The following is a 12328-nucleotide window of genomic DNA, read 5'->3' on the forward strand; positions in this document are numbered from 1 at the left end:
GTGGTGTGATCTTGGTTCACTGCAACCTCGACCTTCTGGGTTCAAGAGATTCTTCTGCCTCAACCTCCCAAGTAGCTGGGACTATAGACATGTACCACCATGCCCATCTAATTTTTGTATTTTTAGTAGAGATGGGGCTTCGCCGTGTTGGCCAGGATGGTCTCCATCCCTTGACCTTGTGATACAACCACGTTGTCCTCCCGAAGTACTGGGATTACAGGTGTGAGCCACCACGCCCACCTGCCCAAGTTTTCTGTAATAGAGCTGAGAATGATGTCTTAGAAGTACCAGTTCAAAACCAATTCTCATAACAACCAAGTTCTTCAGAAGAGTTTTGTTCTACTTACTGTGTGAATGTGAGCAAACTAAGAACCACACAATCCTGGTGTCTTGCTGGTTTAAAATTTTGAAAAGCTCACATATGCTTAAAAGTACTAACTTTTAAAATTGAAGTAGAAGAACCTTATTTAAAACATTTCAGAGTAGATACCTGAACTGAATCTTTGGCCACCTATGGAGTTTTGGCTGGGAATTAGGTGACGGCCTATCAGAAATACTCTGGGTAGCTGCTGCAAGAATCTAGAGTTGGGGGGAGAAAACTCAATCCATATTCACTGATCAATAGAAAGAATGTTGGACTGGGGTCAAAAGACCTGGGGTCTGAGGCCAAATCTACCGCTATTATGTCTCTCCTGGTCTTGGATTCCATACTTGCAAAATGAGAGAAAAGAAGTTAACAAGTTGTTCAAGTATGTCTGCATCAGAAATACCTAGGACTTAAACAAAAAGAAAAAAAATACATGTTTTAGCCTGCTACAAATCTACTAAATAAGAATCTCCTTGAGTGGGAGCTGGGATTCTGTGTTTTCAAAATGTAGATTTGGAGGCACAGCAAGCCAAATGCATGTTCTGTTGGCTATGACAACCTTCCTGGTTTTATTTCTATTTTATTTTTACTTTTTTAGGGGTATATTGTATGGTTACATGCTTTCATATAAAAAGGTGTACTGTGTCTCACTTCCTCTGTGCGCACCCTCCTATTACTGTCCCGTTAAGAACCACTTTCCTGTGGATTCTTGCAATGTTTCTTCATGAAAATACAACTAAATGTTAGTATGCCATCTTGACTTCATTCTTCTCCCTTTCTTTCATAAAGTAACATAATATATATACAACACTATACTTTGCGTTTTTCACTTAAAAATACATCCTGGAGATTTTTCCATATCAATATATAGAAAACTTCCTTATTTATTTTTTTGAGATGGGGTCTCACTCTGTTGCCCAGGCTGGAGTATAGTGGCATGGTCTTGGCTCACCGCAACCCGTGCCTCCTGGGCTGAAGTGATCCTCCCACTTAAGCCTCCAGAGTAGCTGGGACCACAGGCACATGCCACCATCCCTGGCTAATTTTTTTTATTTTTGGTAGAGATGTGGTTTCACTATGTTGCCTGGGCTGGTCTCGAACTCCTGGGCTTAAGTGATCCACCCATCTCAGCCTCCCAACGTGCTGAGTTTACAACCTTGAGCCACCGCGCCCGGCCCCTTATTTTTTTTGTAGCTGCATAACATTCAGTTGTATACATGTATCATACTCATTTATTTATCCAGTCCATATTAATGGACCCTTTGGTTGTTTCTCTTCTTTTGCTCATACAGTTTGTGTTTGATTTTTTAAATAAAGTGAAACATTTTTGTTGGTGGATGGTGGAAGACATCCAGCTTTTAGGAGAAGGAAGTGAGAAGAAGAAAAGACAATATAATTTTCTTTATTAAAATAGCTTCCATGTATATCCAGTACACACTGAGTCTAGTCGTGTTCTTATTTTTTGAGATGGAGTTTCGCTCTGTCACCCAGGCTGGAGTATGGTGGTGCGGTTTTGGCTCACTGCAACCTCCACCTCCTGGGTTCAAGCAATTCTTCTGCCTCAACCTCCTGAGTAGCTGAAATTACAGGCGTGCACCACAATACCAGGCTAATTTTTATTTGTTTTTTAGTAGAAAAGGGGTTTCACCATGTTGTCCAGGCTGGCCTTGAACTCCTGACCTCAAGGGATCCACCAACTTTGGCCTCCCAAAGTGCTAGGACTACAGGCATGAGCCACTGTGCCCGGCCTAGTCCTCTTTCTATTTAAATATTTGGTTAAGGTGCTGTGGCTCATGCTTTTAATCTCAGCATTTTAGGAGGCCAAAAGTGGGAGGATCACAATGACACTGTGAGATCTTTAGTCACCAAAAGTATGTTTGGCCTATATTGTACTTACCAAAATGAAAGCAAGGAGAGAGATTGGATTATTTTATGCTACGTGCCAGGCACTATAGTGGATGTTTTTACATATGTTCTTACTTACTTACATAATAGCGTATGAAGTAGTTTTTAGTAGTTTACATATAAGGAAACTGAGGTCTAGAGGAATGAAGAGTCCTCATTTGCAACACTGAAAAAAAAAGTAAAATGGAAAAATTCCATCTAAGTGGAGGCATAATTTAATAGAATGTAGTAAAAGAAAGGTTTAAATAGTTAAACAAGTTATACAGATATATACAGATATAACTTGCCTGAAGCTATGTGTTTGTAGAGTATAGATCAAGACGAAAACCTAAATCATTATAAAGTGCTGTGTTCTTTTCCATGATACCATAATAGTAATAACATTTATTAATTGAGTTCAGTTATAAGAATCGAAATGAGTTTTCTTTAAAAAAAAAAAAAAAAAAGAAGAAGAAGAAAAAAAGAGAGCCTGGGTCTTTCTATGTTGACTGGGTTGGTCTCAAACTCTTGGGCTCAGTGATCCTCTGACCTCAGCCTCCCAAAGTGCTAGGATTACAGGCATGAGCCACCGTGCCCACCCAAAATGTGTTTTCTGAATATCGTTTATGGAGTTAGAGTATATTGTTTAATTTGAGATTTTTACAAATAGAATTGTTCATAGGTGTTTTTTAAAGTATTGTTTTAATTCATTAGTGAGTAGTTACTTAGGTGCATTTTTAACACATTAAATTAACCCTTTGTATGTAATGTATATCTAATGCCGATTACTGTTGTCATCACAGATTCTGCTGTCTACATCAATACCACTGAATAGTTGGACAGAAAATTGAAATCTTTTAACTAATTCTGACTATGAAGCACAGTGAAATAGAAAGTTAGGCTGTAAGAAGTAAGGCTCTTCTGTGTGTGTCATCAGCTTGGTTCCATTTGCCCAATTGATACATTTATGTGGACAATCTCATATGTGTTTTCTGTCATCACAGGTGCAGAGTCCAGTGGTGACATGGATGTTCTCCTGACCCATCCAAGCTTCACTTCAGAATCAACCAAACAGGTGCCTCAGAGTTTATAATCAATGCAATTAGTCTTACACAATGCTGTATTTCACTTTTTAAATGATAGTTGCATATTTTCAGAGTAAGTTTTGTTTTCGCCTTCCTGAAAATCTGCTGAAGAGCTTTATATTGATTGAATTCTGTGAAAGGCAAAGTTCTCAAAAGGGATACCTATTGTTCTTCCATGAGGAGCTCAAAGGACAGTCTGACATTTGAAAGAGATGACATTTTTTTTTTGAGACGGATGCTCACTCTGTTTCCCAGGCTGGAGTGCAGTGGCACAATCTCGGCTCACTGCAACCTCTGCCTCCTGGGTTCAAGCGATTCTCTTGCCTCAGCTTCCTGAGTAGCTGGGACTACAGGTGCCTACCACCATGCCCAGCTAACTTTTGTATTTTTAGTAGAGACAGGGTTTCACCATATTGGCCAGGCTGGTCTCGAACTCCTGACCTTGTGATCCGCCCACCTCGGCCTCTCAAAGTGCTGGGATTACAGGCGTGAGCCACCATGCCCAGCCGAAAGAGATGATGTTTAATATAATAGTTTTAGAATGATTTGCTGTCTGTCATAAATTCTTTAGAAGCACTATAATCAGGTTTGCATTAAAGGAATATTTTCTCTTAAAAAATGGAATATTGAGAAACCTTACTTCTATTAGAAAACCTGTGAAGGCAAAACATTTTTTATTTGAGAACATATGCCTTTGAAAGATGAAACAGCTGACTCTTTGATTGATTTTTTTCCCATGAGCCATTTCAAGAACAGCAAAACTCTTTGATTTAAGGAAACAGATAAACACAACTAATAATTGTTTTAACAATTATTAAACAGTACCTTAAACAGTGGTTTCTAAAAATACGTTTTATTTGATAAGATGAATTTTCTATTAGAGGGAAAAGGTACTTGCTCAGAACATTAAAAACATAGAGATTTCTCCACAAATAATTAGAAAACTCATGTTAAAAATGTTTTCAGCTGGGCGCGGTGGCTCACGCCTGTAATCCAAGCACTTTGGAGGCCAAGGTGGGCGGATCACCTGAGGTCAGGGGTTCAAGACCAGCCTGACCAACATGGTGAAACCCCATCTTTAAAAAAATAAATAAATAAATAAAAATAAATGTTTTCTTGCCAGGTTCGATTCCCTGAAGAAAAAAAAAAAAGATTTTCTTAGCCAGGCGAGATGTCATTCCTGGTACTCTGGATGCTGAGGTGGGAGGATCACTTAGGTCCAGGAGTTCAAGGCTATAGTTTGCCATGACTGTACCTGTGAATAGCACAATCTCCATTCTGTGCAATATAGCAAGACTCTGTCTCTAAAAATATTGTTAAATATTTTCTTGCCGTTACAAAGTAATTACTTTTTTTCTTATTCCCTAATTATGATTCTACAGCCAAAATTATTACATCAGGTTGTGGAGCAGTTACAAAAAGTTCATTTTATCACAGATACCCTGTCGAAGGGTGAGACAAAATTCATGGTAAGTACTTGTTAGAGTTAGCACATCTGAAAAAACCTTGGAGACTGTTCAATAACCATTCTGAGTGTATGACTTCATGGTAGCTTTGAATTACAGTCAACAAATAGACTATCCATGAGACTCGAAAGAAAAATAATCAGCAGGATGCCTGATTTTCATAACTACTCAGAATATTTTAGGAAAGAATTTTCTTTTAATTCTCCACTTGTAAATAACCTATGTTATCATAATAGTTAATTAGGCATAATCTGCTTTTTGAAAGTATCAGTAATGACTTTGACACAAAGTAAGTTTTTCCCTAAAACAGCAAATGGTTCTCATATTCTCTGACTCAGAATTCTTCAGTAAGTTAAGTTAGAATTGATTGAAAAGTATTAATCTATTTCAACACCAAAGAAAGAAAAGTCATCAGGGTCTGTGATGGAACACTCAGGGGAGGAAACATGTTACATGGAATGATAATGAGGGAAGTTGATTAGGGAGGAATTAAGACTTAATAATTCAAGATGAATGGCCAGTGGATTAAAAACAGATTAATAAATGGTCCTATATGAACACCAACAGGAAGGCAGATAGAAATCTAAAATTAAGATTTTGTTTATTTGTTTTGAGATGGAGTTTCACTCTCTTCACCCAGGCTTGAGTGTAGTGGGGTGATCTCAGCTCACTGCAACCTCTGCCATCCAGGTTCCAGTGATTCTCCTGTCTCAGCCTCTGGAGTAGTGGGATTTCAGGCTCCCGCTACCACACCCAGCTAATTTTTTAGTTTTTATTAGAGACCAGGTTTCACTGTGTTGGCCAGGCTGGTCTCGAACTCCTGACCTTAGGTGATCTGCCTGCCATGGCCTCCCAAAGTGCTGGGATCACAGGCATGAGTCACCATGCCCAGCCTAGAATTAAGATTCTTACTACTTTTTTTTTTTGGAGACAAGGTCTTTCTCTGTCACCTAAGCTGTAGTGCGGTGGTGAAAACATGGCTTACTGCAGCCTCAGCCTCCGGGGTCCAAGCAATCTTCTCACCTCAGCCTCCTGAGTAGCTGGGACTACAGGTGCACACCACCATGCCCAGCTAATGTTTGTATTTTTTGTAGAGATGTGGTTTCACCATATTGCCCAGACCGGTCTCACACTCATCAGCTCAAGTGATCCACCCTCCTTGGCCTCCCAAAGTACTAGGATTACATGCATGAGCCACTGTGCCCGGCCTCTTCCGTCTTTTTTAAGGTGTCGTTAAGTGTTCTGGTCACTTATATACATCATTTGAGTCCATTTTTATCCACGTTCTACTTTTCCTAGGTTATATGACTGAAAGGAAAAAGACTGTGCTTTTGAAGAGTGGACATGCTACAATTGCTAAGTCTGAGTGCATAGGTTTGACAAGACTTTTAGCCAAAAGTAGAATATAGTTGAGAAAGATAATTAAATTATCATGTTCAGAAAGTAGAGGGGCGTTTGCCAGGGCCTGGAAGGAGAGGGTAACAGGGAGTTCGTGTTTAAATGGCACAGAGTTTCAGTTGGGGAGGATGAAATGTTCTGGAGTTGAATGGTGGTGATGGTTGTACAACAATGCAAATGTACTTAATGCCACAGAATGGTATATTTAAAAATGGTTAAAATAGTAGTTAGTCCCAGTGGCTCACATCTATAATCCCAGAGACTTGGGAGGCTAAGGTGGGAGAATGGCTTGAACCCAGGAGTTCGAGGTTATAGTGAGCCATTGCACCACTGCACTCTAGCGTGGTGACAGAGCAAGACCCCATCTCAAAAAAAAAAAAAAAAATAGATGGTAAATTATGTGTTGTGTATATTTAACCCACATACGTACACAAAATCATTAAGTTTATGGTGATATTAGTAGGCTGTGAAAGTGTATTTTCTAAGCTGGTCACGCTTTAACAATGCTTCCAAATGAACTTTGGGAAGATAAAAGTAAAGGTTCTAGTCAGTCTTTGGAAATTAAATCTCTGATTTGTTCTCTTGACTCTGTCAGGTTTTGTAGTCTTACTTTGTGCCCAAAAGTATATACATACATGAGATGGTATTAAAAATAAGACTTGTGTATGCCCCATGAACAACCTTTTGGATGGATTTTAATTCACGCAAAATGAATGTGCATGAATCTTAAATTTAAGGAATATTCAGTCAGATAAAATCCTAAAAACAATATCTACTAGGCAAGTTGGATGTTTTGCACAGTAGAAAAGTGTCTTGCTATGTCTGGGCATGTTCTTGGGACCTCTGTGGTCTAAATCTCTTCCTCCAGTATCATCTCCGTGAAAGTCAGTGGTTGCAGTGAGCTGAGATCTTGCCACTGCGTTCCATCCAGCCTAGGCAACAGAACAAGACTCCCTCTCAAAAAAAAAACACAAAAACCAAGGAAAAAGTATAAGCTAGTGGGCTGGGTGTAACCTGAAAAGGAAAGGTGGGTAGCCAAGTCTGTGTGATCTTGTTGATAGCGGTGGATTTGGATTATCCCAGTAGTTGCTCAATCAAAGAAAGGAAACCCTTTGCCTGGGAAGTGCAAGGGCAGCCAAATCCCAGTGACTGCTAGAGATTAGGGCAGTTCTGATCTCACTGTACATGTGCCACAGAAAAGACTAAGCCACCCACCCATTGTAGGATAGAGCTGGGATTGTAGGAACCATGCCCTATCTTGCCTCCTAGTCTTTCAGTCATACATCTGGCAGCACATCTAGAAGTATTGCCAGGAAAGGCATCCCCCAGACATATTTCCAGAAGAAAACAGGTTAAAAACAAGAAGACTGCCTTTGTTTATTTGTTTTTAAAGTGTAGAGGACTCGGGTGACAATAAGAACAAGGAACTAAGGCCTTTATGTTGCCACATAGGAATCCATCTTAGCAGGTGGTTTTTGACAAAGTTTGGATGCTATACCTGTGGTTCTTATTCCCTGGAACTTAAAAAATACCATATTTGAGTGTGCTATTTTGACATTTGTAATCATTGTTAGGAAGAGAAGCACTCTAGGTCAACTTTCAAGTCAATTTTGGAGACAGTTAAGAGGTGGTTTGTATCTTTCATTGTAGAAGAATAGATTTGGAAACAGAAGATAGGGGATCTTCTTCTGGCTCCATTACTGTGTGGCATTGGGGAGGTGGATTTACTTCTAGAAGGCCTGAGTTTTACCTTTAAAATTGATATTTGCCCTACGTCAGAAGACCATTATGCAGATCAAAGTTAACTGAAGGATTTGTACAAATATTTGATGTACAAATAAGTTGCACAATTTCAGAGATACTGGATCTTCCAAGAGTTGCACAAAGAGAGCTGCACAAATATAAGGTATCATCTGTGTGGAGATGGATCTGGAGAGGAAGGTGACCTGGTAAGGATTAGGTTGGGACACAGAAGAAGGGATAGAGAGAGAAGATCACAACATGAAAGGAGAACGAAATGAGGAAAGTGAGCTCCCCCAGGGCGGGAAGTTGTATTCAGTCACCTCAGCAAATCCGTACAAGCGTCTCCTACATTCCAGGCACTGTTCTCAAAGCTTGGGATGTATCCATGAATTTAAGTAAAACTCATATTTGAGGATTATGGGAAGGGACTGATAGTTAACAGTGAACATAAATATGTGAATTATAGGTTAGGGCAGTGTTATTTTTTAAAAAGGAAGAACAGAATGTAGTGAAGAGGGGAGTGCAGGAGTCAGTATTAAATAGTGTGGTTGGAGGCAGCCTCGTTGAGAACATGAGACTTAGAGAAAGACAGAGGGAGTTAGCTAAGCAGGTATCTGAGGGAAGAGGTAGCTAGGCAGGAGTCCGAGCAGCAAGCCTATCGAAGTGAGCATGAGTGAGGTATCCAAAGAAGCTAAGAGCTTTAGGCTTCTGAAAGGAAATTGGCTGCAAAATGAATTCAACTTATGTAGTGAAATAAACCATTCTCATTCCTTATCCCGTTTTTTGCAAAACCTCTTCTTGCTGTCACCACTGACTAGTCTTAAAGGTATGCCTATCCATGTGTTTTTCAAGTTATCTTCAAGACACACATTCCTTTAAGCTAATCGTAATCAAACCATAGGAAAGCCATGGTTTCTCCAGGTCATCTTGTACCAGGCACAGCCTTTAGGTAATTGAGCTGTTCTGCCTGTGAACAGAAAAACATTCAGAAGAAAAAAAATTTCCTCTGCATTTAACTATTGGTTTTATATAAGGTGAGTGCCATTCCAAATTTCAGTATTTTGTGTAAGTTTGGCCTTGGGTGATTTTCTGTGAAATATCTGCAGGAAGAGTTCAAGGGACAATAGGAGATACCATGGCTACCCCAAGGAAATGAAAGAGGCTTTATTTCAGATACTCAGCATGAAGCTGCCCAAATGAAATGCCAAACAAAGCTAATCCACTCAATCTAATAAAGAATTTACAGTAAAACAGAGAAATTCTTTAACGTTAGCACTTCAAAAAAAAGTGCAGGAAATAAAATTAGCCTTGAGGAAAGGAACAAAGCCATGAGATAAAATCCTATTACTGATGTGACAAACAACGAGATCATTCCCTGTGGCATCTAGACATCCGCATCCGCAAGGTAATACCTCCTGGTAATTCTAGGTGGAAATGACTTCTGATCCACTTGAAGGTGGAAGTTGAGTTGGAACTTGTTAGTGCCTAAGAAGGTCGGTTTCATATTTTGAAGGTAAATGTGTTTCATTAATCTTTTCTTCCATAAGAACAGCTAAAGAATTAGTTTAAATTTTAATTTTCCTATTTTACTGAGTGAAAAAGGATGACTTTTAGTGGCATGTGTGTTAACTTGACCACTCTTGGGGACCAGAAGCCTGTCACTTGTGTATTTTTCTTAGAATGTAGCATTTGACACTTTTAATTGGAAATTCGGTGGTGTTTATAGTTCGTTTTACGTATGTATGGGTTATTGACCAGTCCAGATTTTTTGCCCGTCTTTCTGGAAAGGGAAAAGATAAAACAGACTTGGATGACTTTTGTTTGAAAACTGTAGACATATAATGCAAACTCACCTATGGAGAAGGAAGAAAGTGATCCTCTCATTTTCTTATCCCTTTTTTTTCTTATTTTCCATGTCTTTCTCCCTTGTAGTGTCTGAGAGATGTCTTCAATTTCAAACTCTTTTACTTCTGCTACCTATCATTTTAAATTTTGAGTTAAACCTTTCCCAAGGGATTTCTGTAGCATTCTGTTCTTATTTCATGGATAAAATGTCTCTGGTTATCTGAGACTATTACTGGTAGCTGTTTTTTGTTTTCTTCTTCCTGCATAATGATTGTTTCTTCCACGTTGCTGTCTTCTGTTTATCTTGATCTCTGTGTTTCATCTTCAGTGTTTTCTTTGATGAGTTTCTTGTTTAGAATCATGCAAAGGCCAAATCCTCATAATGAGAATCCTCGTTTGCGTTTTGTGTAGTTCTCTAATTATCATGAAGCATAATAGACAGGTGGTGATAGTATATCGCTCACAAAAGCTGCTAAGTTAAAAGTGCTCAGAATTCTAGAGCTGCCAACACTAAAAACAAAAATGACTTTGTGTTTTACATGATTAAAATTAAGCCTTAAGTTTAGAAAATCTTTAAACATGGTTTAAAATATTCATTTTAGGGTGTTTGCCAACTTCCCAGTAAAAATGATGAAAAAGAATATCCACACAGAAGAATTGATATCAGGTATTGTTCAGACTTTGTTGCTGACCTGTTAATTTTTCCCAGCGTTTTTTTCCCTTGTTTTTTCCCTTGTCTTCTCCCTGTTTCTATGTTAGAGTTCACATTTATATCTAGAGCCTCTTTTTAGCCTAAAGAGCCATATGTTCTTGCCAAATGCAATGTTTAGCGCCAAAGTATGTAAAGAATAACGACTGTCTACGGAATCTGATTTATTTTCTCTAGATTTGCACCTCACCATGATGCCTTCCACAGCTCAAAAGTCATTTCCTGCCTGGGCTAAGTTAGTTGTAATAAGTGATAATGCAATTTCATTTCTCCACACCTCTTTCAAAACAAAGTTTACCGAAACCTAAACAAATTACAAGGTTGGAGTGATTTGAGCAGCCTACCTAATGATAGTCTTCTCCAAGTTATTAGACCACTTAGGCTTATTTTAGGTATTTTGTTCCTTGTTAATTTTAGGAGTCCTATATTTGCCAAACTCGAAATGCATAGTAAAAAAATGTATCTACTGTCCATTTTTTTTAGGTTGATACCCAAAGATCAATATTACTGTGGTGTTCTCTATTTCACTGGGAGTGATATTTTCAATAAGAATATGAGGGCTTATGCCTTAGAAAAGGGCTTCACAATCAATGAGTACACCATCCGTCCATTGGGAGTCACTGGTGAGTATCCGTGTCTGTATTAGAGATCATCTCTCATCTGGAGAGAAGGTTATTTTCAAAGATACTTTGGTTTAGCAAGTGTAGTTTCCCTAAAAGCCTTCTAGTAACTATGCCAGTTAGTGTAGTTTCTGTGCCAGTTAGCGTAGAACTCAAGTATCATTGTTTTCAGTGCCACACGCTTTGCATTCACAGTACCTTTGGCCCCATGCTTTGAAAGAATTTTCAAAGAATCTGTGCTTAATGGGTACTGTTAACATTCACAGTATACCGTGTGGTTTTCTATAAGAGAATGAACTTTTGTCATTTTGTACTCAAAGTGTAAAATAAGGCTTTCATCTCTGGTAAACAAGGGCAGTACTTCTCACAATTAACTGTGCATACCAGTAACACGGGGGACCTAACTAAATTCAGATTCTAATTCCTTGGGCTTGCAGTGGGGCTCAGAATTCTGCATTTCTAGTAAGCTTCTAGATCAAGGGTTTCTAATCTTTTGGCTTCCCTGGGCCACATTGGAAGAAGAATAATTGTCTTGGGCCACACATAAAATACACTAACACGATAGCTGATGAGCTTTTTTAAAAAAATCACAAAAACATCTCATCGTGTTTTAAGAAAGTTTACGAATTTGTGTTGGGCCACATTCAAAGTCGTGCTGGGCCACATGTGGGCCATGATCTGGATAAACTTGTTCCAGATAATGCCAGTGCTGCTAGTCCAAGAACTGAGTTGCAAAAGAACTCACTAGAGTATTTTATATAATACATAGTGGCTCCAGCAGAGAGGACAATCATGAGTGAGGATGACTTGAGTGGCCCTAGCTGGGATCCCCAGTTTCCCTTTGTGGCACTGGTGACACACGAGACAGAGCTCCAGCACAGGCTCCTGGGAGAGGATGGACATGGTCAGTGTCTTTTTTCTGAGATGGAGTTTCACTGTTGTTGCCCAGGATGGAGTGCAGTGGCGCAATCTCTGCTCACCGCAATCTCCGCCTCCTGGGATCAAGCAATTCTCCTGCCTCAGCCTCCCGAGTAGCTGGGATTACAGGCATGCGCTGCCATGCCTGCTAATTTTGTATTTTTAGTAGAGATGGGGTTTCTCCGTGTTGGTCAAGCAGGTCTCACACTCCTGCCCTCAGGTGATCCGTCTGCCTCGGCCTCCTAAAGTGCTGGGATTACAGGTGTGAGCTACCATGCCTGGCCAGTGACTTG

At 39.4% G+C, this 12328-nt stretch overlaps 1 protein-coding gene across 2 annotated transcripts in view; it reads left to right on the top strand.

Annotated features, from left to right (window-relative positions):
* Nucleotides 1-12328, top strand: part of POLB (DNA polymerase beta) — a 31754-nt gene that overhangs the window by 18742 nt on the left and 684 nt on the right. The window contains exons 10-13 of one of the 2 annotated variants that reach the window (XM_017545949.2): nt 3256-3326; nt 4719-4805; nt 10391-10455; nt 10981-11120. In XM_017545949.2, coding sequence (XP_017401438.1) covers nt 3256-3326; nt 4719-4805; nt 10391-10455; nt 10981-11120 — 363 coding nt within the window. The remainder of the gene's footprint in view (nt 1-3255; nt 3327-4718; nt 4806-10390; nt 10456-10980; nt 11121-12328) is intronic. The other variant, XM_017545950.2, reaches the window with a different exon arrangement.

Source organism: Cebus imitator, unplaced genomic scaffold, assembly GCF_001604975.1.
Source record: "Cebus imitator isolate Cc_AM_T3 unplaced genomic scaffold, Cebus_imitator-1.0 Scaffold183, whole genome shotgun sequence".
NCBI classification, from domain to species: domain Eukaryota; kingdom Metazoa; phylum Chordata; class Mammalia; order Primates; family Cebidae; genus Cebus; species Cebus imitator.